Consider the following 27,859-nt stretch of genomic DNA (forward strand, 5'->3'; position numbering starts at 1 on the left):
GGGGGCGTCTAGAAGGCGGCCGGTGCCCGGGTCCGGCAGGGATGCCCGCCAGCTGGAGGGAGGGAGGGGGTCTGGCGGAGCGGGAGGGGGCCGGGGAAGAGCTGACCGGAGCCCCCGGCTCAGAGGGGCTTGGTGGTGTGATTGTAGACCAAGTGCTCGGTGTCCTCGGCCGTGGAGACGGTGGAGCTGGCCCCCGTCGGCGGGGGCGGGGGGCGGTGGCGGCTGCTCCCTTTGCGACGTTTCTTGAAGAAGCAGTAGCCGAGGAGGGCCAGCACCACCACGATGCAGGTGGCCAGGAACACGGCCACCGCCACCTCCACCGAGGCTAGGAGAGGACAGGGGCGCCCCACCGGTCACCCAGCGCCCCCAGCTAGACGCCCCCTCGCCCGTACAGAAATCGCGATATTTTTTTTTTTAAGCGCTCAGCACGCAGAACGGTCTAGCGGATGGAGTACGGGCCCGGGAGTCTGCACGACCCGGGTTCTAATCCCGGCTCAGCCGGTTGTCCGCCGCGTGACCTTGAGCAAGTCACTTCCCGTCTCTGGGCCTCAGTCTCCTCATCGGTAATATGGGGATTAAGATTTATTTTATTTTGTTAGTATGTTTGGTTTTGTTCTCTGTCTCCCCTTTTAGACTGTGAGCCCACTGTTGGGTAGGGACTGTCTCTATATATTGCCAATTTGTACTTCCCAAGCGCTTAGTACAGTGCTCTGCACATAGTAAGCGCTCAATAAATACGATTGATGATGATGATGATCCCCACGTGGGGCAGCGACTCTGTCCCACCTGATTAGCCTCTATCTACTCCAGGGCTCAGAACGGTGCTTGACACATGGTAAGCATTGAACAAATCTCACCATTATTATTATCGTTATTACGATTGTCTCACAACCCTGTAATCATCATCAATCGTATTTATTGAGCGCTTACTGTGTGCAGAGCACTGTACTAAGCACTTAATCATGGCCTTGTCAGTCGTCAATCGTATTTACTGAGTGCCGGGCACTTTGCTGAGCTCTTGGGCAAGTACAATATAACAGACACATTGACTCTTTCAATCAACCCCTATATTCGATTTATCACTAAATCCTGTTGGCTATGCATTCATTCATTCGATCGTAGTATTTATTGAGCGCTTACCGTGTGCAGAGCACTGCACCGGGCGCTTGGGAAGTGCAAATCAGCGACACACAGAGACGGTCCCTGCCCGACAACAGGCTCACAGTTCACAACATCGCTAAGATCCACCCTTTCCTCTCCTTCCCAACGGCATTTATCGTACCCCACCTTGATTACTGTCATCAGCCTCCTCGCTGACCTCCCTGCTTCTTGTCTCTCCCCACTCCAGTGCATCCTTCATTCTGCTGCCCGGATCATTTTTCTCTAAAAACGTTCGGGCCGCGTTTCCCCTCTCCTCAAGAGCCTCCAGGGGTTGCCCATCCGACTCGGCGACAAAACAGAGACTCCTCACCATCGGCTTTAAAGCCCTCAATCACCTTGCCCTCTTCTACCTCACATCTTTAATCTCCTACTCCAACCCAGCCCACATGTTTGGTTTTGTCTCCCCCTTTTAGACTGTGAGCCCACTGTTGGGTAGGGACTGTCTCTAGATGTTGCCAATTTGTACTTCCCAAGCGCTTAGTACAGTGCTCTGCACACAGTAAGCACTCAATACAATTGATGATGATTATGTATATATGTTTGTACATATTTATTACTCTATTTATTTTGCTTGTACATATCTATTCTATTTTATTTTGTTAGTATGTTTGGTTTTGTTCTCTGTCTCCCCCTTTTAGACTGTGAGCCCACTGTTGGGTAGGGACTGTCTCTATATGTTGCCAATTTGTACTTCCCAAGCACTTAGTACAGTGCTCTGCACACAGTAAGCGCTCAATAAATACGATTGATGATGATGATGATGATGATGATGTCTTCGCTCCTCTAATCCAACCTGCCACTGTACCTCAATCGCGCCTATCTCACCCACATCCTGTTTCTGGCCTGAAACACGCTCCCTTTCCGTACCTCCTTCCCTTCCCCACAGCACCTGTATATATGTATATATGTTTGTACATATTTATTACTCTATTTATTTTACTTGTACATATCTATTCTATTTATTTCATTTTGTTAGTATGTTTGGTTTTGTTCTCTGTCTCCCCCTTTTAGACTGTGAGCCCACTGTTGGGTAGGGACTGTCTCTATATGTTGCCAATTTGTACTTCCCAAGCGCTTAGTACAGTGCTCTGCACATAGTAAGTGCTCAATAAATATGATTGATGATGATGATGATGATGATCTGACAATCACCCTCTCCATCTTCAAAGTCTTAGGAAAGGCACTTCTCCAAGCGGCCTTCCTTATGACCTTGTTTCTTCTTTTCCTCTGCATCACCCTGACTTTCTCCCTTTATTCACCCCCGCCTCCCCAGCCCCAAAGCACTTCTGTACATATCCATAATTTATTTCTATTAATGTCTGCCTCCCCCTTTAGGCTGTAAACTCACTGTGGGCCGGGAATGTGTCTGTTATATTGTTACGTTGGACTCTCCCGAGCGCTTAATACAGTGCCCTGCAGATGGTAAGCGCTCCATAAATATGATTGATTGACGTGTCAAGCACTGTTCTAGAGGCGCTATCGAAGATAAAAGATAATCACGGCGGACATTGTCCCTGTCCACGTAAGACTAAGAACAGGTTATTAAATCCCCGTTTTCACAGAGGAGGGAACCGAGGCACGGAGAAGTACCACGACCTAGTGGGCAGAACAAAGTCCTGGGAGGGACCTGGGTTCTAATCTTGGCTCTGCCACTTGTCTGCTGTGTGCCCTGGGCAAGTCACTTCTCCGTGCCTCAGTTCCCTCATCTGTAAAAGGGGGATCACGATTGTGAGCCCCATGTGGGACGTGTGTCCAACCTGATTAGATTGTACCTACTCCAGGACTCAATACGGTGCCTAGTGCATTATAAGTACATTATCACCTCCTCCAGGAGGCCTTCCCAGACTGAGCCCCTTCCTTCCTCTCCCCCACGTCCCCCTCTCCATCCCCCCCATCTTACCTCCTTCCCTTCCCCACAGCACCTGTATATATGTATATATGTTTGTACATATTTATTACTCTATTTATTTTACTTGTACATATCTATTCTATTTATTTTATTTTGATAGTATGTTTGGTTTTGTTCTCTGTCTCCCCCTTTTAGACTGTGAGCCCACTGTTGGGTAGGGACTGTCTCTATATGTTGCCAATTTGTACTTCCCAAGCGCTTAGCACAGTGCTCTGCACATAGTAAGCGCTCAATAAATACGATTGATGATGATGATGAGGCATGGAGAAGTTCCACAGAGAAGCACCACGACCTAGTGGGCAGAACAAAATCCTGGGAGGGACCTGGGTTCTAATCTTGGCTCTGCCACTTGTCTGCTGTGTGCCCCGGGCAAGTCACTTCTCCGTGCCTCAGTTCCCTCATCTGTAAAAGGGGGATCACGATTGTGAGCCCCATGTGGGACGTGGACTGTGTAAATTGTACCTACTCCAGGACTCAATACGGTGACTGGCGCATTGGAAGTGCTTCTAGACTGTGAGCCCACTGTTGGGTAGGGACCATCTCTATGTGTTGCCAACTTGTACTTCCCAAGCGCTTAGTACAGTGCTCTGCACACGGTAAGCGCTCAATAAATACGATTGATTGATTAACCAATACCACACACACAAAAAAGGGTGAAAGTCACACAGCAGAGATGGGGCAAGGGTGGGATTAGAACCTAGGTCCTCTGATCCCAGGCCCACCGTCTTCCCACTAGGCCAAGGGAAAGGGGGCTGGGGGGGATGACGGGGAGGGCCGAGGTCATCAGGGAGGGGAGAGGGGATGAGTAAGGAGGGGGAAGAGCTGTTATTTGGAGACAAGAGCTCCTAAATACCCTCCCACCTTCCAGTGCTCACCTGAGCCAGCAGTCAGAGTCTCCCGCCTCAGGCCAAACACATCTTTCTCTAGGAAGGGAAAGGGGAAGAGGGACGGGGGAGCGACACAGCCTCAGCCACGGGTGCAAGTGGACCCACTAATCCTCCCCTGACCCCAGCCGGGCCCCTGATTATCCCACCGGATAATAATAATAATGATGGCATTGATTAAGCGCTTACTACGTGCACTGTTCTAAGCGCTGGGGAGGTTACAAGGTGATTAGGGTCCCACGGGGGGCTCGCAGTCCCCATTTTACAAGTGAGGTCACTGAGAAGTTTAAGTGACTCGTTCAAAGTCACACAGGTGACAAGTGGCGGAGCCGAGACTTGAACCCATGATCTCTGACTCCAAAGCCCGGGCTCTTTCCACTGAGCCACGCTGCTTCTATCTGCTGCTGGCAGTCCCACGTAAGGGGCAGGACTGAGCGCTCAATACATACGATTGAATGAATGAATAATAATAATAATAATAATGATGATGATGGCATTTATTAAGCGCTTACTACGTGCAGAGCACTGTTTTAAGCACTGGGGAGGTTACAAAGTGATCCGGTTGTTCCACGGGGGGGCTCATGGTCTTAATCCCCATTTTCCAGATGAGGGAACTGAGGCCCAGAGAAGTGAAGTGACTTGCCCGAAGTCACAAAGCTGACAGGATTTGAACCCGTGACCTCTGACTCCAAAGCCTGCGCTCTTTCCACTGAGCCAGACTGTGAGCCCACTGTTGGGTAGGGACTGTCTCTATATGTTGCCAACTTGTACTTCCCAAGCGCTTAGTACAGTGCTCTGCTCACAGTAAGCACTCAATAAATACGATTGATGATGATGATGATAATGAGAAGCATCGCTCCTCGTGACCTCATTGTGGGCAGGGAAGGGGTCTGTTCGTTGTTGCATCGCATGCTCCCAAGGCTTAGTACAGTGCTCTGCACAAAGTAAGTGCTCAATAAATACACCTGAACGGATGGGCAGGGAACGTGTTTCCCTACGCTCATATACTGTACTCTCCTAAGTGCTCAGTACAGTGCTCTGCACACAGTAAGCGCTCAATAAATACGACTGATTGATAGCAAACGTCTCCCCTTCCCCTGGCAGGGATTGCTGGCTGCAGGAGGGCAACCAGGAACTCCTGACTCCCATTGCTAACCCCTCCCCTTCCTCATTCAATCGTACTTATTGAGCGCTTACTGCGTGCCAAGCGCCGTACTAAGAACTTGGGAGCGGACACTGCGGAAACAAACAGATACAATCCCCACCCACAGGGAGCTTCCCCTTGTAGAGAAGCAGCGTGGCTCGGTGGAAAGAACACGGACTTTGGAGTCAGAGGTCATGGGTTCAAATCCCGGCTCCGCCAATTGTCAGCTGTGTGACTTGGGGCACGTCACAACATTCATTCATTCATTCAATCGTATTTACTGAGCGCTTACTGTGTGCATAGGAAGCACAAGTCGGCAACCTATAGAGACGGTCCCTACCCAACAACGGGCTCAGAGTCTAGAAGACTGTGAAGTCTCGAAGACTTAACTTCTCTGTGCCTCAGTTACCTCATCTGTAAAATGGGGATTAAGACTGTGCGTCCCCCATGGGACAACCTGATCACCTTGTAATAAATAAATAAATAATGATGGTGGTATTTGCTAAGCACTTACTATGTGCATAGCACTGTTCTAAGCGCTGGGGAGGTTACAAAGTGATCAGGTTGTCCCACGTGGGGTTCACAGTCTTAATCCCATTTTACAGATGAGGGAACTGAGGCCCAGAGAAGTGAAGTGACTTGCAGAAAGTCACACAGCTGACAAGCGGCGGAGCCGAAATTTGAACTCATGGCCTCTGACTTCAAAGCCCAGGCTCTTCCCTTCTCCTGCTGCTACAATTATTATTGTAATAATAATAATAGTGGTATTTAATGGTGGATTTAACTTCTCTGTGCCTCTGTTACCTCATCTGTAAAATAGGGATTGACTGTGAGTCCCCCATGGGACAACCTGATCACCTTGTAATAATAATAATAATAATGGTGGCATTTGTTAAGTGTGAAGACTTAACTTCTGTATGCCACTGTTACCTCATCTGTAAAATGGGGATTAAGACTGTGAGTCCCCCATGGGACAACCTGATCACCTTGTAATAATAATAATAATAATAATAATAATGGTGGTATTTGTTAAGTGCGAAGACAACTTCTCTGGGCCTCAGTTATCTCATCTGTAAAATGGGGATTAAGACTGTGAGTCCCCCATGGGACAACCTGATCACCTTGTAATAATAGTAACAATAACAATAATAATAATAATAATGGTGGTATTTGTTAAGTGCGAAGACTTAACTTCTCCGTGCCTCAGTTACCTCATCTGTAAAATGGGGATTAGGACTGTGAGTCCCCCATGGGACAACCTGATCACCTTGTAACAATAATAATAATGGTGGTAGTTATTAAGTGCTCACTATGTGCCAAGCACTGTTCTAAGCGCTGCCCATCCCACCAATCAGTGGACATGCTTCTAAACCCTACGCTCCTCATTGGACACTCCCCAGCAGGCCCCGCCCCCTCAGCGCCCATAGTCCATTAAGCGCTTAGTCCAGTGCTCTGCACCCAATAAGCGCTCAATACGATTGATGGATTAATCCCTCCAATCAGAGGACACGCTTCTAAGCCCTACGCTCCTCATTGGACGAGCCCCAATAGGCCCCGCCCCCTCAGCCCATCCCTCCAGAGGACACGCCCCCTCAGCATCAGGCTCGGATAACCGCAGGCTCCGCCCCCTTAAGCCCCTGGCGCGTCGCTCATTGGCCGCACCCCAGGAGGCCCCGCCCCCTAAGGCACGGTGCTCCTCAATGGCCACGCCCCTCAGCACCCTCGCGCGTCGCTCATTGGCCGCTCCCTAGCAAGCCCCGCCTCCGAGCTCCGCTCATTGGCCCCGCCCTCCAAGGCATCGGGCTCCTCGCTGGCCCCGCCCCCAGCACCCTCGCGCGTCGCTCATTGGCCGCCCCCCTCGCTCCGCTCATTGGCCACGCCCCCTCAGGCCGCTCGCGCGCCGCTCATTGGCCGCCCCCTCGCAGGCCCCGCCCCCAGGCCCCGCTGATTGGCCGCGCCCCGCCCCGCGCTCCGCTCACTGGACACGCCCTCGCAGGCCTGGAGACACTCCTGCTCCCCCGCGAAGTTGTTCTTGTTGCCATGGCAGCCGCTGTAGGTGAAGCGGGAGCAGCGCTCTGTGAACGGGTTGTAGTACCAGCGCAGCTGACTCTCTTCGCACAGGCCCGAGTCGGGGGGGGTCCACACAGTAGCCTGGGTGGGGGGGGGGGTGAGCGTGAGGACCCCCCCTCCCCACCCCCCCCTCCCCCTCCCACACTGCCCTCCAAGGAGCTCTAGACTGGAAGCCCACTGTGGGTGGGTGGGTGGGGAATTCATTCCTTCATTCAATCCTATTCAATCAATCAATCAATTGCATTTATTGAGCGCTTACTGTGTGCAGAGCACTGGACTAAGCGCTTGGGAAGTACAAGTTGGCAACATTCCTTCATTCAATCCTATTTAATCAATCAATCGTATTTACTGAGCGCTTACTGTGTGCAGAGCACTGGACTAAGCGCTTGGGAAGGACAAGTTGGCAACATTCCTTCATTCACTCCTATTTAATCAACTGTATTTACTGAGGGCTTACTGTGTGCAGAGCACTGTACTAAGCGCTTGGGAAGTACGAGTTGGCAACATTCCTTCATTCAATCCTATTTAATCAATCAGTTAATCGTATTTATTGAGCGCTTACTGTGTGCAGGGCACTGGACTAAGCGCTTGGGAAGTACAAGTTGGCAACATTCCTTCATTCAATCCTATTTAATCAATCAATCGTATTTACTGAGCGCTTACTGTGTGCAGAGCACTGTACTAAGCGCTTGGGAAGTACAAGTTGGCAGCATTCCTTCATTCAATCCTATTTAATCAATCAATCAATCGTATTTATTGAGCGCTTACTGTGTGCAGGGCACTGGACTAAGTGCTTGGGAAGTACAGGTTGGCAACATTCCTTCATTCAATCCTATTTAATCAATCAGTTAATCGTATTTATTGAGCGCTTACTGTGTGCAGAGCACTGGACTAAGCGCTTGGGAAGTACAAGTTGGCAGCATTCCTTCATTCAATCCTATTTAATCAATCAGTTAATCGTATTTATTGAGCGCTTACTGTGTGCAGAGCACTGGACTAAGCGCTTGGGAAGTACAAGTTGGCAACATTCCTTCATTCAATCCTATTTAATCAATCAATCGTATTTATTGAGCACTTACTGTGTGCAGAGCACTGTACTAAGCACTTGGGAAGGACAAGTTGGCAACATTCCTTCATTCAATCCTATTTAATCAATCAATCGTATTTACTGAGCGCTTACTGTGTGCAGGGCACTGGACTAAGCGCTTGGGAAGTACAAGTTGGCAGCATTCCTTCATTCAATCCTATTCAATCAATCAATCGTATTTATTGAGCGCTTACTGTGTGCAGGGCACTGGACTAAGCGCTTGGGAAGTACAAGTTGGCAACATTCCTTCATTCAATCCTATTTAATCAATCAATCAATCGTATTTATTGAGCGCTTACTGTGTGCAGGGCACTGGACTAAGCGCTTGGGAAGTGCAAGTTGGCAACATTCCTTCGTTCAATCCTATTTAATCAATCAATCAATCGTATTTACTGAGCGCTTACTGTGTGCAGCGCACTGGACTAAGCGCTGGGGAGGGTATTCGCGTGGGTTCTAATCCCGGCTCTGCCACTTGTCAGCTGTGTGACTTTGGGCAAGTCACTTCACTTCTCTGTAGTAATAATAATGATGGTATTTGCTAGGCGCTTACTATGTGCAAAGCACTGTTCTAAGCGCTGAGGGGGATACAAGGTGATCAGGTTGTCCCACGTGGGGCTCACAGTCAACCCCCATTTTCCGGATGAGGTCACCGAGGCCCAGAGAAGTGAAGTGACTTGCCCAAAGTCACACAGCAGACAAGTGGCGGAGCCAGGATTTGAACCCATGACCTCTGACTCCAAAGCCCGGGCTCTTTCCACTGAGCCACGCCGCTTCTCTGAGTGCCTACTGTGTGCACAGCACTGGACTAAGCGCTGGGGATGGTATTTGCATGGGTTCTAATCCCGGCTCTGCCACTTGTCAGCTGTGTGACTTTGGGCAAGTCACTCACTTCTCTGTAATAATAATAATAATAATGATGGTATTTGTTAAGCCCTTACTATGTGCAAAGCACTGTTCTAAGCGCTGGGGCGGTTATAAGGTGATATGGTTGTCCCATTGGGGGGCTCACAGTCTTAGTCCCCATTTTACAGATGAGGTAACTGAGGCCCAGAGAAGTTAAGTGATTTGCCCAAAGTCATACAGCTGACAGTTGGCGGAGCCGGAATTTGAACCCATGACCTTTGACTCCAAAGCCCAGGCTCTTTCCACTGAGCCACGCTGCTTCTCACCTCAGTGACCTCATCTGTAAAATGGGGATGAAGACTGTGAGCCCCACAGGGGACAACCTGATCACCTTGTATCCTCCCCAGTGCTTAGAACAGTGCTTTGCACATAGTAAGCGCTTAACAAATGCCATCATTATTATTATTATTAAGCGCTCAGCGCTTAGAACAGTGCTCAGTACATAGTAAGCACTTAAATACCATCATTATTATTAAGCGCTTACTATGTGCCAAGCACTGTTCTAAGCACTGGGGTAGATCCAAGATAATCAGGTTGTCCCACAGAATAATAATAATGATGGTGTTTGTTAAGCGCTTACTATGTGCCAAGCACTGTTCTAAGCGCTGGGGGCGAGACAAGGTGATCAGGTTGTCCCGTGTGGGGTTCACAGTCTTCATCCAGCAGTGTGGCTCAGTGGAAAGAGCCTGGGCTTTGGAGTCATAGGTCATGGGTTCAAATCCCGGCTCCACCAATTGTCAGCCGGGTGACTTGGGCAAGTCACTTCACCTCTCTGCGCCTCAGTTCCCTCATCTGTAAAATGGGGATTAAGACTGTGAGCCTCCCGGGGGACAACCTGGTCACCTTGTAACCTCCCCAGCGCTTAGCTCTGCACACAGTAAGCGCTCAATAAATACGATTGATCGATTAGAACAGTGCTCTGCACATAGTAAGCGCTTTAAGATTGATTGATTGATTAGGACAGTGCTCTGCACATAGTAAGTGCTTTAAGATTGATTGATTACAACAGTGCTCTGCACATAGTAAGTGCTTTAAGATTGATTGATTAGAACAGTGCTCTGCACATAGTAAGTGCTTTAAGATTGATTGATTGATTACAACAGTGCTCTGCACAGAGTAAGTGCTTTAAGATTGATTGATTAGAACAGTGCTCTGCACATAGTAAGTGCTTTAAGATTGATTGATTGATTACAACAGTGCTCTGCACATAGTAAGTGCTTTAAGATTGATTGATTAGAACAGTGCTCTGCACATAGTAAGCGCTTAATAAATGCCATTATTATTATTATTACTATTATTTCAGTGCTCTGCACACAGTAAATGCGCAATATATCTGACTGATCGAATGATAAATACTATTTATCATCGAGGTGGGCGCCCAGGCTCCGCTCACTCACCCTTCTCGCTGGGAAAGTCGGCCTGCTTCAGCTCATCAAAGCCACTGATGTCTGCGGGTGAGGAGCGGGGTTCAGAGACGGCGGTTTTGGGGAGAGGGGCTGGGTGGGTGGGGGGCCACAGAAGGATTTGGGGGGGGCCCAGGACCGGCCCAAGGCACGGGCTCTCCCACCCCCTGAGGGTGTCCGTATCCCCCCCGGACAGGGGACTCACACTGGTCGCAGGCCGTCTCGTCGGAGTTGTCGGAGCAGTCGGACGTCTCGTCGCACTCCAGGTAGGCGTCAATGCAGCAGCCGTTACGGCAGCGGAACTGGGAGGCCCGGCAGACCTCGGAGCATGTATGGCGTGGGGGGTCTGGGGGTCCGGGGGGGGCCAAGGTGAGACCCTGCCCGGACGGGGGACCACGGGGCGGGAGCGGGGAGGACAGTGGGGCCCGGGGAGGGAAAGCCGCAGGGGATGGGAGCAGAAGACCCACCTGGATTTTGACGACTTTCCACCACGGCGCCTGGGGAGGGAGGAAAGCATGGATCAATCAATCAATCAATCATATTTATTGAGCGCTTACTATGTGCCCAGCACTGTACTAAGCGCTTGGGAATTACAAGTTGGCAACATATAGAGACAGTCCCTACCCAACATTGGGCTCACAGTCTAAAAGGGGGAGACAGAGAAAAAAAAACCAAACATACTTACAAAATAAAATAGAATAGATATGTACAAGTAAAATAAATAAATAAATAGAGTAATAAATATGTACCAACATATATACATATATACAGGTGCTGTGGGGAAGGGAAGGAGGTAAGATGGGGGGATGGAGAGGGGGACGAGGGGAAGAGGAAGGAAGGGGCTGAGTGTGGGAAGGCCTCCTGGAGGAGGTGAGCGCTCAGCAGGGCCTTGAAGGGAGGAAGAGAGCGAGCTTGGCGGATGGGCAGAGGGATTGGGGGCATTCCGGGCCCGGGGCAGGATGTGGGCCGGGGGTCGATGGCGGGACGGGTGAGAACGAGGTACGGTGAGTGAGGAAGCAGACAGGAGTCCAGCCCGGGGAAAAAAGACTCCCTCCCCACAGCGAACTCGGTGAAGGCGGCGGGGCGGGATGACCCACTCCTCCCCATTTCCATTACCCCTGTCCCCCGCAACCCTACTTACTGTTCCTCCAGCTCACCTATCTCACCACTGCCCACTCGCCCGAGTCTTACCTCTGACCTGGAACTCCCTTCGACCTTCATATAATAATCAATAAAGTGCTCAATAAATACAATTGATGATGATGATGATGATAATCAATCAATCGTATTTATTGAGCGCTTACTGTGTGCAGAGCACTGTACTAAGCGCTTGGGAAGTACAAGTTGGCAACATATAGAGACAGTCCCTACCCAACAGTGATAATGATGGTATTTGTTAAGCTCTTACTATGTGCAAAGCACTGTTCTAAGCGCTTGGGGGATACAAGGTGATCGCGCTGCCCCACGTGGGGCTCACAGTCTTCCTCCCTATTTTACAGATGAGGTAACTGAGGCACAGAGAAGGTAAGTGACTTGCCCTAGGTCACACAGCTGACAAGTGGCGGAGCCAGGATTCTGACAGACGGTCACTCTCCCCATCTTCGAAACCCTTTTAAAACCACATCTCCAATTCATTCATTCATTCAGTCATATTTATTGAGAGCTTACTGTGTGCAGAGCACTGGACTAAGCGCTTGGGAAGTCCAAATTGGCAACATATAGACGGTCCCTACCCAACAGTGGGCTCACAGTTTAGAAGGGGGAGACAGAGAACAAAACAAAACATATTAACAAAATAAAATAAATAGAATAAATATGTGCAAGTTGGCAACATATAGAGACGGTCCCTACCCAACAGCGGGCTCACAGTCTAGAGGGAGGAGACAGGCAACGAAACAACTTGTACTTCCCAAGTGCTTAGTACAGTGCTCTGCACACAGTAAGCGCTCAATAAATACGATTAAAAAAAAACATATTACCTAATACGCCTTCCTCAACTAAGCCCTCATTTTCTCTTCTCCCACTCCCTCCCGCACCCTTTATTCCCCCCGTAGCACTTACGTGTATCTCCAAAATTTCTTTATTTATACTAATATCTGTGAGCCCACTGTTGGGTAGGGACCGTCTCTATATGTTGCCAACTTGTACTTCCCAAGCGCTTAGCACAGTGCTCTGCACAAAGTAAGCGCTCAATAAATACGATTGATTGATTGATTGATTCCCCCCTCTAGCCTGTACTAGAGCCTGTAATGCCCTCTCCCCAAGCAATCAGGACAATGCCCGCATATAGTAAGCACTCTCCTCCCCATGTCTGCTGTGTGACCTTGGACAAGTCACTTAACTTTTCGGAGCCTCAGTTACCTCATCTGTAAAATAGGGATGATGACTGTGAGCCCCACGTCGGACTTGATCACCCTGTATCCTCCCAGAGCTCAGAACAGTGCTTTGCACATAGTAAGCGCTTAACAAATGCCATTATTATTATTGTTGAATACCATCGATTGATTACCCGGCCCTCCCCGACAGACCTTGGACATCTTTGCAGGCCAACTTGCACTCTTCCTCCCGCAGGTAGTTGTTCTTGTTTCCCAAGCAACCGCCGTAGACAAACGCCTGGCACTGCTGCTCCGTGGAATTGTAGTACCAGCGAGGGAAGGAGCCCCGGCAGCGTCCCACCTTTTTGGGGACCAGACAGTATTCTGGGGCGGCGGGGGAGAGAAGGGTGTGACGGAGAGGCCGAGGGGTTCCCCCCGTCTCGTCCCGAACCGGACAGACTCCCCTCACCTGCGGTCTGCTCGCTGGTCAGCACGGTGATGGTGACGTTGTCCGTGTCTCCCCGCCCGTCTGGGTCGGTGGCCGTCAGCTGGAACACGTAGGTGCCCTCCTTCAGCCCCCATATCTCCAGCTGGTCCGGCTCCTTTTTCTGAGGGGGGCAGGAGGCACGATGTGGACCCCTTGGGCACCCCCAGGACCCTTCTCCTGTGGCACCCACCCCTACCCGCCGCCGCCTCCTCCTCACCTCCACTCTCACGGAGGCATCGCCCTGCCGGAGGTGCCACTCGGTGTCACCCGTGCCGCGGAGGACCAGCGGCTCCTGGGCCTGGACTTTCATGTCGGTGCCTGCCCAGGTTCGGGGGATCAGGGATCCTGGGGAAGAGAGGGGGACGCTGCTGGGTGGGCCTTGCCCTTATTATTAATTACGTCGTTTCCTCGGTGATTATTCCGCGCTAAATCCCTTGCTAAACCTCACGTTGATAGACAGAGTCAGGAGGACCTGGGTTCTAATCCCGGCTCTGCCTCTTGTCTGCTTTGTGACTTCTGGGCAAATCACCTTCACTCCTCTGTGCCTCAGTTCCCTCATCTGTAAAATAGGGATTAAGACTAGGAGCTCCCTGAGGACCTGGGTTCTAATCCCGGCTCTACCGCTTGTCTGCTTTGTGACTTCTGGGCAAATCACCTTCACTCCACTGTGCCTCAGTTCCCTCATCTGTAAAATAGGGATTAAGACCATGAGCTCCATGAGGACCTGGGTTCTAATCCCGGCCCTGCCTCTTGTCTGCTTTGTGACTTCTGGGCGAATCACCTTCACTCCTCTGTGCCTCAGTTCCCTCATCTGTAAAATAGGGATTAAGAGTATGAGCTCCGTGAGGACCTGGGTTCTAATCCCGGCCCTGCCTCTTGTCTGCTTTGTGACTTCTGGGCAAATCACCTTCACTCCTCTGTGCCTCAGTTCCCTCATCTGTAAAATAAGGATTGAGATTATGAGCTCCGTGAGGACCTGGGTTCTAATCCCGGCTCTGCCTCTTGTCTGCTTTGTGACTTCTGGGCAAATCACCTTCACTCCTCTGTGCCTCAGTTCCCTCATCTGTAAAATAGGGATTAAGACTATGAGCTCCGTGAGGACCTGGGTTCTAATCCCGGCCCTGCCTCTTGTCTGCTTTGTGACTTCTGGGCAAATCACCTTCACTCCTCTGTGCCTCAGTTCCCTCATCTGTAAAATAGGGATTAAGACTATGAGCTCCGTGAGGACCTGGGTTCTAATCCCGGCTCTGCCTCTTGTCTGCTTTGTGACTTCTGGGCAAATCACCTTCACTCCTCTGTGCCTCAGTTCCCTCATCTGTAAAATAAGGATTAAGACTATGAGCTCCGTGAGGACCTGGGTTCTAATCCCGGCTCTGCCTCTTGTCTGCTTTGTGACTTCTGGGCGAATCACCTTCACTCCTCTGTGCCTCAGTTCCCTCATCTGTAAAATAGGGATTAAGACTATGAGCTCCGTGAGGACCTGGGTTCTAATCCCGGCTCTGCCTCTTGTCTGCTTTGTGACTTCTGGGCAAATCACCTTCACTCCTCTGTGCCTCAGTTCCCTCATCTGTAAAAATAGGGATTAAGACTGTGAGCTCCGTGAGGACCTGGGTTCTAATCCCGGCTCTGCCTCTTGTCTGCTTTGTGACTTCTGGGCAAATCACCTTCACTCCTCTGTGCCTCAGTTCCCTCATCTGTAAAATAGGGATTAAGACTATGAGCTCCGTGAGGACCTGGGTTCTAATCCCGGCTCTGCCTCTTGTCTGCTTTGTGACTTCTGGGCGAATCACCTTCACTCCTCTGTGCCTCAGTTCCCTCATCTGTAAAATAGGGATTGAGACTATGAGCTCCGTGAGGACCTGGGTTCTAATGCCGGCCCTGCCTCTTGTCTGCTTTGTGACTTCTGGGCAAATCACCTTCACTCCTCTGTGCCTCAGTTCCCTCATCTGTAAAATAGGGATTAAGACTATAAGCTCCGTGAGGACCTGGGTTCTAATCCCGGCTCTGCCTCTTGTCTGCTTTGTGACTTCTGGGCAAATCACCTTCACTCCTCTGTGCCTCAGTTCCCTCATCTGTAAAATAGGGATTGAGACTATGAGCTCCGTGAGGACCTGGGTTCTAATCCCGGCTCTGCCTCTTGTCTGCTTTGTGACTTCTGGGCAAATCACCTTCAATCCTCTGTGCCTCAGTTCCCTCATCTGTAAAATAGGGATTGAGACTATGAGCTCCGTGAGGACCTGGGTTCTAATCCCGGCTCTGCCTCTTGTCTGCTTTGTGACTTCTGGGCGAATCACCTTCACTCCTCTGGGCCTCAGTTCCCTCATCTGTAAAATAGGGATTGAGACTATGAGCTCCGTGAGGACCTGGGTTCTAATCCCGGCTCTGCCTCTTGTCTGCTTTGTGACTTCTGGGCAAATCACCTTCACTCCTCTGTGCCTCAGTTCCCTCATCTGTAAAATAGGGATTAAGACTATGAGCTCTGTGAGGACCTGGGTTCTAATACCGGCCCTGCCTCTTGTCTGCTTTGTGATTTCTGGGCGAATCACCTTCACTCCTCTGTGCCTCAGTTCCCTCGTCTGTAAAATAGGGATTGAGACTATGAGCTCCGTGAGGACCTGGGTTCTAATCCCGGCCCTGCCTCTTGTCTGCTTTGTGACTTCTGGGCAAATCACCTTCACTCCTCTGTGCCTCAGTTCCCTCATCTGTAAAATAGGGATTAAGACTATGAGCTCCGTGAGGACCTGGGTTCTAATGCCGGCTCTGCCTCTTGTCTGCTTTGTGACTTCTGGGCGAATCACCTTCACTCCTCTGTGCCTCAGTTCCCTCATCTGTAAAATAGGGATTAAGACTGTGAGCTCCGTGAGGACCTGGGTTCTAATGCCGGCTCTGCCTCTTGTCTGCTTTGTGACTTCTGGGCAAATCACCTTCACTCCTCTGTGCCTCAGTTCCCTCATCTGTAAAATAGGGATTAAGACCATGAGCTCCGTGAGGATCTGGGTTCTAATCCCGGCCCTGCCTCTTGTCTGCTTTGGATTTCTGGGCAAATCACCTTCACTCCTCTGTGCCTCAGTTCCCTCATCTGTAAAATAGGGATTAAGACTATGAGCTCCGTGAGGACCTGGGTTCTAATCCCGGCTCTGCCTCTTGTCTGCTTTGTGACTTCTGGGCAAATCACCTTCACTCCTCTGTGCCTCAGTTCCCTCATCTGTAAAATAGGGATTGAGACTATGAGCTCCGTGAGGACCTGGGTTCTAATCCCGGCTCTGCCTCTTGTCTGCTTTGTGACTTCTGGGCAAATCACCTTCACTCCTCTGTGCCTCAGTTCCCTCATCTGTAAAATAGGGATTGAGACTATGAGCTCCGTGAGGACCTGGGTTCTAATGCCGGCTCTGCCTCTTGTCTGCTTTGTGACTTCTGGGCAAATCACCTTCACTCCTCTGTGCCTCAGTTCCCTCATCTGTAAAATAGGGATTAAGACTATGAGCTCTGTGAGGACCTGGGTTCTAATCCCAGCTCTGCCTCTTGTCTGCTTTGTGACTTCTGGGCGAATCACCTTCACTCCTCTGTGCCTCAGTTCCCTCATCTGTAAAATAGGGATTAAGACTATGAGCTCCGTGAGGACCTGGGTTCTAATCCCGGCTCTGCCTCTTGTCTGCTTTGTGACTTCTGGGCAAATCACCTTCACTCCTCTGTGCCTCAGTTCCCTCATCTGTAAAATAGGGATTGAGACTGTGAGCGCCGATAAAAAATCTATCTTTTATCTACCCCAGCTATTAGTATAGTGAGATCGGACACGGTCCCTGTCCCACCTGGGGCTCCCAGTTCAAGAAAGGAGAGCTGGTATCTGATCCCCATTTTGCAGATAATGAAACTGAGGCCCAGAGAGGTTAAGTGACCAGCCTGAGGTCCCACTGCTGGCCAACGGCAGAGCGAGCCTAGAGCCCAAATCTCTCTCTTTTTACAAACATTTTTATAATAATAATAATGATGGCATTTGTTAAGCGCTTACTATGTGCAAAGCACTGTTCTAAGCGCTGGGGGATACAAGGCAATCAGGTTGTCCCACGCGGGGTGCACAGACTTAATCCCCATTTTACAGATGAGGTCACTGAGGCTCAGAGAAGTGGTGACTTGCCCAAGGTCACACAGCAGGCATGAGGCGGAGCTGGCATTTGAACCCACAACCTCTGACTCCAAAGCCCGTGCTCTTTCCACTGAGCCACGCTGCTTCTGAAATTTTTATATTTGTTAAGCGCTTACTACGTAATAATAATAAAAACAGCATTTGTTAAGCGCTCATTGTGTGCCGGGCACTGTACTAAGCCCTGGTCTTTGTGCTGGGCTCTATACTAACAGCTGGGGTAGATAAAACATAGATTGGACAGTCTCTTGTCCCTCACGGAGCTCATAGTCTTAATCCCTATTTTACAGATGAGGGAATTGAGGCACAGAGAATTGAAGGTGATTTGCCCAGAAGTCACAAAGCAGACAAGAGGCAGAGCCGGGATTAGAACCCAGGTCCTCCTAACTCCCAGGCCCGAGCTCTATCTACTGTCTCTATCCTCTGTCCACGAGAGAAGCAGCGTGGCTCAGTGGAAAGAGCCCGGGCTTTGGAGTCAGAGGTTGCGGGTGATCTGGTTGTCCCACAGGACGCTCACAGTCTTTACCCTCATTTTACAGATGAGGTCACTGAGGCCCAGAGAAGTGAAGTGACCTGCCCAAAGTCACACAGCTGACAACTGGCGAGCCGGAATTTGAACCCATGACCTCTGATTCCAAAGCCCGGGCTCTTTCCACTGAGCCACGCTGCTTCTCATATCCCCTCAGTGCTTAGAACTGGGCTTGGCACATAGTAAGCACTTAACAAATACCAACATTATTATTATTATTATTATCTAGTAAGAGCTAAACAAATAATAATCCATCAATCGTATTTATTGAGCGCTTACTGTGTGCAGAGCACTGTACTTAGCGCTTGGGAAGTACAAAATGGCAACATATAGAGACAGTCCCTACCCAACAGTGGGCTCACAGTCTAAAAGAGTCTAAATAATAGTAAATGATGGCATTTACTAGGCGCTTACTACATGCAAAGCACTGTTCTAAGCGCTGGGGAGGTTACAAGGTGATCTGGTTGTCCCACGGGGGGCCCACAGTCTTTACCCTCATTTTACAGATGAGGTCACTGAGGCCCAGAGAAGTGAAGTGACCTGCCCAAAGTCACCCAGCTGACAACTGGCGGAGCCGGGATTTGAACCCATGACCTCTGACTCCAAAGCCTGTGCTCTTTCCATTGAGCCATGCATTGTATATATTTATTAATATAAATAGATTAATATAATATAGAACATAAATAGATTAATATAAAATGTATGTAAATATATAATATTTAAATATTATAATATATTTATGTATTTATAAACTCAAGGAGGAGGCCTGGAACAAGGATAAGAAGAGGAGGCTGAGCTCACACTGACCCTTGCCGACTCTGAAGGCCCAGGCACAGAGGGTGGGTTAATAGTAATAATAATAAATAAATAATAATAATAAAATTTGTTTAGCGCTTACCACTGGACTAAGCGCTGGGGTAGATACAAAGTAATCGGGTTGGGCCCATTCCCTGTCCCACACAGAGCTCACAGTCTCAATCCCCATTTTACAGATGAGGTAACTGAGGCCCAGTGAAGTGACTTGCCCAGGGTCGTACAGCAGACAAGTGGCAGGGTCAGGATTAGAACCTGGATCCTTCTTATTCCCAGGCCCGGGCTCTAGTCGTGGGTTCAAATCCCGGCTCCGCCAACTGTCAGCTGTGTGGCTTTGGGCAAGTCACTTAACTTGGCTGTGCCTCAGTTCCCTCATCTGTAAAACGGGGATTAAAACTGTGAGCCCCCCTTGGGACAACCCGATCACCTTGTAGCCTCCCCAGCGCTCAGAACAGTGCTTCGCACATAGTAAGCGCTTAACAAATACCAGCATTATTATTATTACTAAGCCACGCTGCTTCTCTGGGTTCACGTGGCTACAGAAGCAGTATGGCTCAGTGGAAAGAGCCCGGGCTTTGGAGTCAGAGGTCATGCGTTCGAATCCCTGCTCTGCCACATGTCTGCTGTGTGACCTTGGGCAAGTCGCTTAACTTCTCTGAGCCTCAGTTACCTCATCTGTAAAATGGGGATGAAGACTGTGAGCCCCCTGTGGGACAACCTGATCACCTTCTATTCCCCCCCCCAGTGCTTAGAACAGTGCTTTGCACATAGTAAGCGCTTAACTAATGCCATTATTATTATTATTATTACAAGGAAGCAGACGGTTAGGGAGGCTGGCGGTCTGGACCCCGGAGTTCTACTTTCTCTCTGAATAATAATGATGGCATTTATTAAGCGCTTACTATGTGCAAAGCACTGTTCTAAGCGCTGGGGGGGATACAAGGTGATCAGATTGTTCCACGGGGGGCTCACAGTCTTCATTCCCGTTTTACAGATGAGGTAACTGAGGCACAGAGAAGTAATAATAATAATAATAATAATGGCATTTATTAAGCACTTACTATGTGCAAAGCACTGTTCTAAGCACTGGGGGATACAAGGTGATCACATTGTCCCACAGGGGTGTCACAGTCTTCATTCCCATTTTACAGATGAGGGAACTGAGGCACAGAGAATAATAATAATAATAATAATAATAATAATAATAATGGCATTTATTAAGCACTTACTATGTGCAAACCACTGTTCTAAGCGCTGGTGGATACAAGGTGATCAGGTTGTCCCACAGGGGTCTCACAGTCTTCATTCCCGTTTTACAGATGAGGGAACTGTGGCCCAGAGAAGTGAAGTGACTTGCCCACAGTCACACAGCTGACAGTTGGCAGAGTGGGGATTTGAACCCATGACCTCTGACTCCAAAGCCCGGGCTCTTTTCCACTGAGCCCCGCTGCTTCTCTGACCCTACGTGTCCCTGCCTCGCCGCCACCCCATGAGCAGAGGGAGGAAACCAAGGCCCAAAATGGAAGACTGTGAGCCCACTGTTGGGTAGGGACTGTCTCTATATGTTGCCAATTTGTACTTCCCAAGCGCTTAGTCCAGTGCTCCGCACACAGTAAGCGCTCAATAAATACGATTGATGATGATGATGATGGATGCCTCACGCAGGAAGAATCAGTCAGGATAAGCAGTGTGGCCCTTGCCTCTCCTGTCCCTGGGAGCCACCGCCTGAACTTCCTGGACTCTCCCTGCCCTACCTGGAGAGGCCATAAAGCCGGCCCAGCGGGAATGTTGCCAAGGCAACCGCAGCCCCTCCCCACCTCAACTTCCCGGAGGGAGGGAGCAGCTGATCCAGGAGTGGAAAAGGGAGGAAGTGAGCTGGGTTTGGGTGGAGATTTTTAATCCAAGTCCTCCAGGACTCTCCCAACCATCCTGGTCCCCCACTGGACCATGAGGAGGGGGCTGACTGGACCATTCGCTCAATCCATCAGGGGCAATCTCTGGCCATATTTATTTATATTTATTACTCTATTCATTTATTTATTTATTTTACTTGTACATTTCTATCCTATTTATTTTATTGTGTTGGTATGTTTGGTTCTGTTCTCTGTCTCCCCCTTTTAGACTGTGAGCCCACTGTTGGGTAGGGACTGTCTCTATGTGTTGCCAATTTGTACTTCCCAAGCGCTTAGTACAGTGCTCTGCACATAGTAAGCGCTCAATAAATACGATTGATTGATTGATTGGCCATCAGGCTCCTGGGAATATCCGTCACATCAGCCTCCTCTGCCCCTCAGTCCACTCGGGACTGCCCTGTTCCCTGGAATTGCCCTGGGGTTTCCAGGGCATAGGGGCAGGGGCCCTTCCAGGACAGCCGTTCCCTGGAGGAGGAGGAGGAGGAAGAAGAGGGCAGGGATGGGCCCGGCCCAGCCTGAGCAGAGCCAATTAGAGCTAATTACCACCCAAGTGACCAGCCACTTCCTTGAGGAACAGGCTGCGGTCCTGGCGGCCCAACGGGACCTGGAGGCCAGCTTGACCGGCCCCGGGGGGACTCCAGGATGGAAAGAGGGGGCCTACACCACAGGGCTCTTTGAGGAGGGACATGGAAATCGGGTTACTTCCCAAGTCCCGGCCTCTGGCCGGGCAGGAGTAGAGCAGGGACCACGCAGCCCCCCTGGAAGCTAAATTCAGTCCCTCGGCGCCGCTGAGGGGACCCCAGCCCCCCTTCAGGGCTCCAGAGAGGCCTCCCCTAGAAGGAGTTAAGGAGAGGCCCCAAGAGGGAGGGGACCAGAGGGAAGGTGACTTCACCTTCAGAGGTAAACAAAGGCGGGCGATTTCCTGGCTCCAGCCGGAACAGAGAGGTTCAGTTCAATCGCCCCTGCCCGACTTGGCCTCTGCCTCGCCATCTTCCCTTTGCCATCTTTTTAGACTGTGAGCCCACTGTTGGGTAGGGACTGTCTCTATGTGATGCCAATTTGTACTTCCCAAGCGCTTAGTACAGTGCTCTGCACATAGTAAGCGCTCAATAAATACGATTGATTGATTGATTGATTCCCTCTGCCCTTGCCAGCGGGCACCCCCCCCAGAGGCAGGCCTAAGCCCCCTCCGACTTTCCCCAACTTCAGGGGCTCTCTGACCTCTCCCCCTGCTCAAGGGCCCAGTTAACCCAGTCTTTTAGACTGTGAGCCCACAGTTGGGTAGGGACTGTCTCTATATGTTGCCAACTTGTACTTCCCAAGCGCTTAGTACAGTGCTCTGCACATAGTAGAGCTCAATAAATACGATTGATTGATTAACCCAAATCGAGGCTGGCTGCTCCCAAGTGATCAACTGACCCGTGGGGGCGAGGGTCCGCTACGGCAGAGGGGGACGGTCCTCTTTTTTTTTTTTTTGATGGCATTTGTTACGCGCTTACTATGTTCAAAGCACTGTTCTAAGCGCTGGGGAGGATACAAGGTGATCAGGTTGTGCCACTTGAGGCTCACAGTCTTAATTGCATATAGTAAGCACTTAAATACCAAAATTATTATTATTATTATCTGTAAAATGGGGTTTAAGACTGTGAGCCCCCCGTGGGACAACCTGATAACCTTGTAGAACAGTGCTTTGCACATAGTAAGCGCTTAATAAATGCCATTATTTTATTTTTTTTTGTAGCCCCCCCCCAGCGCTTAGAACAGTGCTTTGCACATAGTAAGCACTTAACCAATACCAAAATTATTATTAAATTGTTATTATTAATCCCCATTTTACAGATGCGGTAACTGAGGCCCAGAGAAGTGAAGTGACTTGCCCAAAGTCACACAGCTGACAATTGGCGGAGCCGGGATTTGAACCCATGACCTCTGACTCCAAAGCCCGGGCTCTTTCCAATGAGCCACGCTGCTTCGGGGAGGGGAAAGTACAGTGCTGAAGCGCTTAGTACAGTGCTCTGCACACCGTAAGCGCTCAATAAATACGATTGATGGTTGATGATGACCTAGATTCTCCCTCTCCTCAAGCGGTGGTCCTGAGGATGGGGTTGGGGGGCGGCTATATGAAGCCCTCGGGCTCCTGGGGGGGAAGCCGAGGCAGGTGGACAGACCCAGGATGGACCGGGCTGGGGAAGGCCTTGGACACGTCCACAGGATCTACACCTTCCCGTTTTCCGGAAGGGAAGGACTCAACCCCGAAGCCGACCCCAGATGATGACGAAGGTATTCAGGCGCTTACTATGCGCCAAGCACTGTTCTAAGCGCTGGAGGAGCAGGGGGCTGACCACCACGCGGCCCCCAAGTTTCCAGTCTTAAGGGGCCACAGCCTATTGTTGTACTGTTGTTGTTTTAATCCCAGCTCCATCACTTATCAGCTGTGTGACTTTGGGCAGTCACTTCACTTCTCTGTGCCTCAGTTCCCTCATCTGTAAAATGGGGATTAAAACTGTGAGCCCCCCCAACCCCCACCCCGGGACAACCTGATCACCTTGTTACCTCCCCAGCGCTTAGAACAGTGCTTTGCACATAGTAAGCGCGTAACAAATACCATCATTATTATTATTATTACCTCATCTGTAAAATGGGGATGAAGACTGTGAGTCCCATGTGGGACAACCTAATTATCTTGTATCCACCCCGGTGCTTGGAACAGCGCTTGGCACATAGTAAGCGCTTAACAAATACCATCATTATTATTATTACCTCATCTGTAAAATGAGGATGAAGACTGTGAGTCCCATGCGGGACAACCTAATTATCTTGTATCCACCCCGGCGCTTGGCACAGCGCTTGGCACATAGTAAGTGCTTAACAAATACCATCATTATTATTATTACCTCATCTGTAAAATGGGGATGAAGACTGTGAGTCCCATGCGGGACAACCTAATTATCTTGTATCCACCCCGGCGCTTGGCACAGCGCTTGGCACATAGTAAGTGCTTAACAAATACCATCATTATTATTATTACCTCATCTGTAAAATGGGGATGAAGACTGTGAGTCTTAGTTTTAGACTGTGAGCCCACTGTTGAGTAGGGACTGTCTCTATATGTTGCCAATTTGTACTTCCCAAGCGCTTAGTACAGTGCTCTGCACATAGTTAAGGGCTCAATAAATACGATTGATGATGATGATGATGTGGGACAACCTAATTATCTTGTATCCACCCCGGCGCTTGGCACAGCGCTTGGCACATAGTAAGCGCTTAACAAACACCCTCATCAACACCACTGTACTCTCCCAAGAGCTTAGTACAGTGCTCTACACACAGTAAATGCTTAATAAATACGATTGATTGACTAAACGACACAGGCAGTGTAGTGGATGGGGCCTTTCCCTCCACAGGACCACTCGGGGCCATTTGAGGAGGGCGCCTATCGTACACAGCTCTCAGCCCCTACCAAGTACACAGTGCTCCGCGCAAAGTAGGCGCGCGATAGATACCGTTGACTGACTAGACCGTAGATTCCTCGAGGGCAGGGCTCGTATCTTCGACCCTACTGTAATAATAATAATAATGACGGTATTTGTTAAGCGCTTACTAGCGGTAATAGTAATAGCATTTGTTAAGCGCTTACTATGTGCAGAGCACTGTTCTAAGCACCGGGGGGGATACAAGGTGATCAAGTTGTCCCGCGTGGGGCTCACAGTTTTAATCCCCATTTTACAGATGGGGTCACTGAGGCTCGGAGAAGTGAAGTGACTTGCCCAAGGTCACACAGCAGACATGTGGGGGAGCAGGGATTAGAACCCACGACCTCTGACTCCAAAGGCCGGGCTCTTTCCACTGAGCCCCGCTGCTTGAGCCCACTGTTGGGTAGGGACTGTCTCTATATGCTGCCAATTTGTACTTCCCAAGCGCTTAGTACAGTGCTCTGCACATAGTAAGCGCTCAATAAATACGATTGATGATGATGATGATGTGTGAAGCACCGTTTTAAGCGCTGGGGGGGTACAAGGCGATCGGGTTGTCCCACATGGGGCTCCCAGTCTTCAGTCCCATTTTCCAGGTGAGGGAACTGAGGCCCAGAGAAGTGACTTGGCCACAGTCACCCAGCTGACAAGTGGCGGGGCTGGGATTAGAACCCACGACCTCTGACCCCCAAGCCCGGGCTCTTTCCACGCGACCGATGGCTGTGTAGACTGTGAGCCCGCTGTTGGGTAGGGACTGCCTCTATATGTTGCCAATTTGTACTTCCCAAGCGCTTAGTACAGTGCTCTGCACACAGTAAGCGCTCAATAAGTACGATTGATGACGATGATGATGATGACGGCCCCAAGTTTGGCCCAGGGGTGGGCGAGCGGGGCCACCGACCTGGGCACCCCAAGGGGCCCCTTGCCGCCCCCCGGGCCCGGGGCCTCACCCCCGCCGAAGCCGTGCTTCTGCAGGTCGCGGTAGGCGTGATAGACGTCTCGGGTCAGGTAGTTGAGGAAGCCTTGCTTGCGGGAGAACTTGCAGACGAAGGCCTGCTCGTAGAGGCAGTCGAGGAGGTAGCAGGCCGTCACGGGCTGGTCTTCTCCTCCTCCTGGTGGGCCTCCGGTCTCGGGGGGCAGCTCCACCAGGGCCAGGTTGCAGCTGGGCAGGGCGCAGCAGGCCCGCATGCAATCCCGGCTCCTGCGCGACGACGGAGGGGACCCCAGGAAGGTGGCCCCGTGACGGATGGAGGCGTCGCGGTCCAGCACGAAGGCCGGGACACCGGCCGTGAAGCGGGCCAGGCAGGACGGTCCGGCCGGGGGCTCGGCGGGGCCCGTGGCCCGGCCCGCCCCGCTCAGGGCCAGCAGGAGCCCCAGGCCCACCAGGCCGGACATCGCTCTCCTTCCGTCACCTTCTGCGGGATGCTCTGCGCTGCGAGGAAGAGGAGGAGGAAAAAGAAGAGGTAACAGGCTTGTAGATTGGGAACCCGTCGTTGGCCTTCTGTCCTTCCCAAGCGCTTAGTCCAGTGCTCCGCACACAGGCAGCGCTCAGTATATAAGACTGAATGAAGTGATTGGATGAATGAAGTAGCCCGGGGCCACTGGACACGCCCCGGCAGGACGGACACACAAGGGGATACGGACACACAAAGGGACACTGACCGACAAGGGGACAGAGACCCACAAGGGGACACAGTCCCACAAAGGGAGGCACGGACACACAAGGGGACACGGATCCACAAGGGAACACAGGCCCACAAGGGAACACAGGCCCACAAGGGAACACAGGCCCACAAGGGGACACGGACCCACCAGGGGACACGGATACACAAGGGAACACAGCTCCACAAGGGGTCACGGACACACAAGGGGACACGGACCCACAATGGAACACAGACCCACAAGGGGACACAGCTCCACAAGGGGTCACGGACACACAAGGGAACACGAACCCACAAGGGGACACGGACCCGCAAAGGAACACAGACCCACAAGGGGTCACGGACACACAAGGGAACACGAACCCACAAGGGGACACGGACCCGCAAAGGAACACAGACCCACAAGGGGACACAGACCCACAAGGGGACGGGGACACACAAAGGGACACGGACCCACAAGGGGACAGGGACACACAAAGGGACACGGACCCACAAGGGAACACAGGCCCACAAGGGGACACGGATCCACATGGGAACACGGACCCACAAGGGGACACGGACCCACAGGGGGACGGGGACCCACAAAGGGACACAGTCCCACAAGGGGACACGGACCTACAAAGGAACACAGACCCACAAAGGGCCACTGACCCACAAAGGGACAGGGACACACAAGGGAACACAGGCCCATACGGGAACACCACAGACCCACAAGGGGACACAGACCCAGAAGGGGACAAGGACTTACAAAGGGCCACAGACCCCCAAGGGAAAACCACAGGCCCACAAGGGGCCAGGGACCCACAAAGGGCCCCAGAGTCCCAGGACTCCAACAAAGGGTGACCCAACGAAGGCCCGCCCCCGTCGCGGTTACCTGGGCAGGTGAGCCGAGCCGAGCCGAGCCGAGCCGGGCCGGGCCAGGCCGGGCCTCGTCTCCCTCCCAGCCGGGAAAGGTTCCCGGTGTGTTCCCCTCTTACCACTGCCGCCTCCTCTGCTTTTCCCTTGCCCGGCCCGCCTTTGGCTCCCTCCTCTCTCCTTCCTCCTCCTCTCTCCCTCCTCTCTCCTTCCTCCTCCTCTCTCCCTCCTCTCTCCTTCCTCCTCCTCTCCCTCCTCTCTCCTTCCTCCTCCTCTCCCTCCTCTCTCCCTCCTCCTCCTCTCCCTCCTCTCCTTCCTCCTTCTCTCCCTCCTCTCTCCTTCCTCCTCTCCCTCCTCTCTCCCTTCTCTCCCCCTCCTCCTCTCTCCCTTCTCTCCCTCCCCCTCCTCCCCCTCCTCCCCTTCCCCCTCCTCCCCCCCTCCTCCTCCTCTCCCCCTCCTCCTCCTCCCCTTCCCCCTCCCCATCCTCTCTCCCTTCTCTCCCTCCTCCTCCTCTTCCTCCTCCTCTCCCCCCCCCTCCTCCTCTCCCTCCACCCGCAGAGTTTCAGGTGAAACTGAGTCAGCAGGGCCCGGCCCGGGGCGGGGCCGGACGTTAACCCCTGAGCCTCTAGCCCCGCCCCGAGAAGGGCGCTTATTATGGGTCAAGCACCGTTCTAAACGCTGGACTCAATCAATCAGTCGTATTTATTGAGCCCTTACTGCGTGCAGAGCACTGTACGAAGCGCTTGGGAAGTCCAAGCTGGCAACATCTAGAGACGGTCCCTACCCGACAGTGGGCTCACAGTCTAGAAGGGGGAGACGGAGGACAAAACCAAATAAATAGGTACAAGTAAAATAAATAAATAAATAAATAGAGTAATAAATATGTACAAACATATATACATATATACAGGTGCTGTGAATCAATCAATCAATCGTATTTATTGAGCGCTTACTGTGTGCAGAGCACTGGACTAAGCGCTTGGGAAGGACAAGTTTGGGTTCAAATCCCGGCCCCGCCAACTGTCAGCTGTGTGACTTAGGGTGAGTCACTTCACTTCTCTGGGCCTCAGTTCCCTTATCTGTAAAATAGGGATTAAGAGTGTGAGCCCCA

At 51.2% G+C, this 27,859-nt stretch overlaps 1 protein-coding gene across 1 annotated transcript; it reads right to left on the reverse strand.

The window, feature by feature from the left end:
- Positions 1-23: 23 nt before the first annotated feature.
- SPINT1 (serine peptidase inhibitor, Kunitz type 1) lies at positions 24-26,932 on the reverse strand. Its single transcript, XM_038741296.1, is given in 12 exon segments — positions 24-325; positions 3,946-3,993; positions 7,078-7,234; positions 7,236-7,249; positions 10,556-10,606; positions 10,767-10,907; positions 11,029-11,058; positions 13,090-13,260; positions 13,346-13,484; positions 13,581-13,708; positions 25,183-25,664; positions 26,768-26,932. Coding segments are annotated over 11 exon segments (1,530 nt in total). The 5' UTR covers positions 25,628-25,664; positions 26,768-26,932; the 3' UTR covers positions 24-119.
- Positions 26,933-27,859: the final 927 nt, after the last annotated feature.

This window comes from Tachyglossus aculeatus (assembly GCF_015852505.1).
Source record: "Tachyglossus aculeatus isolate mTacAcu1 chromosome 12 unlocalized genomic scaffold, mTacAcu1.pri SUPER_6_unloc_1, whole genome shotgun sequence".
In the NCBI taxonomy this organism is placed as follows: domain Eukaryota; kingdom Metazoa; phylum Chordata; class Mammalia; order Monotremata; family Tachyglossidae; genus Tachyglossus; species Tachyglossus aculeatus.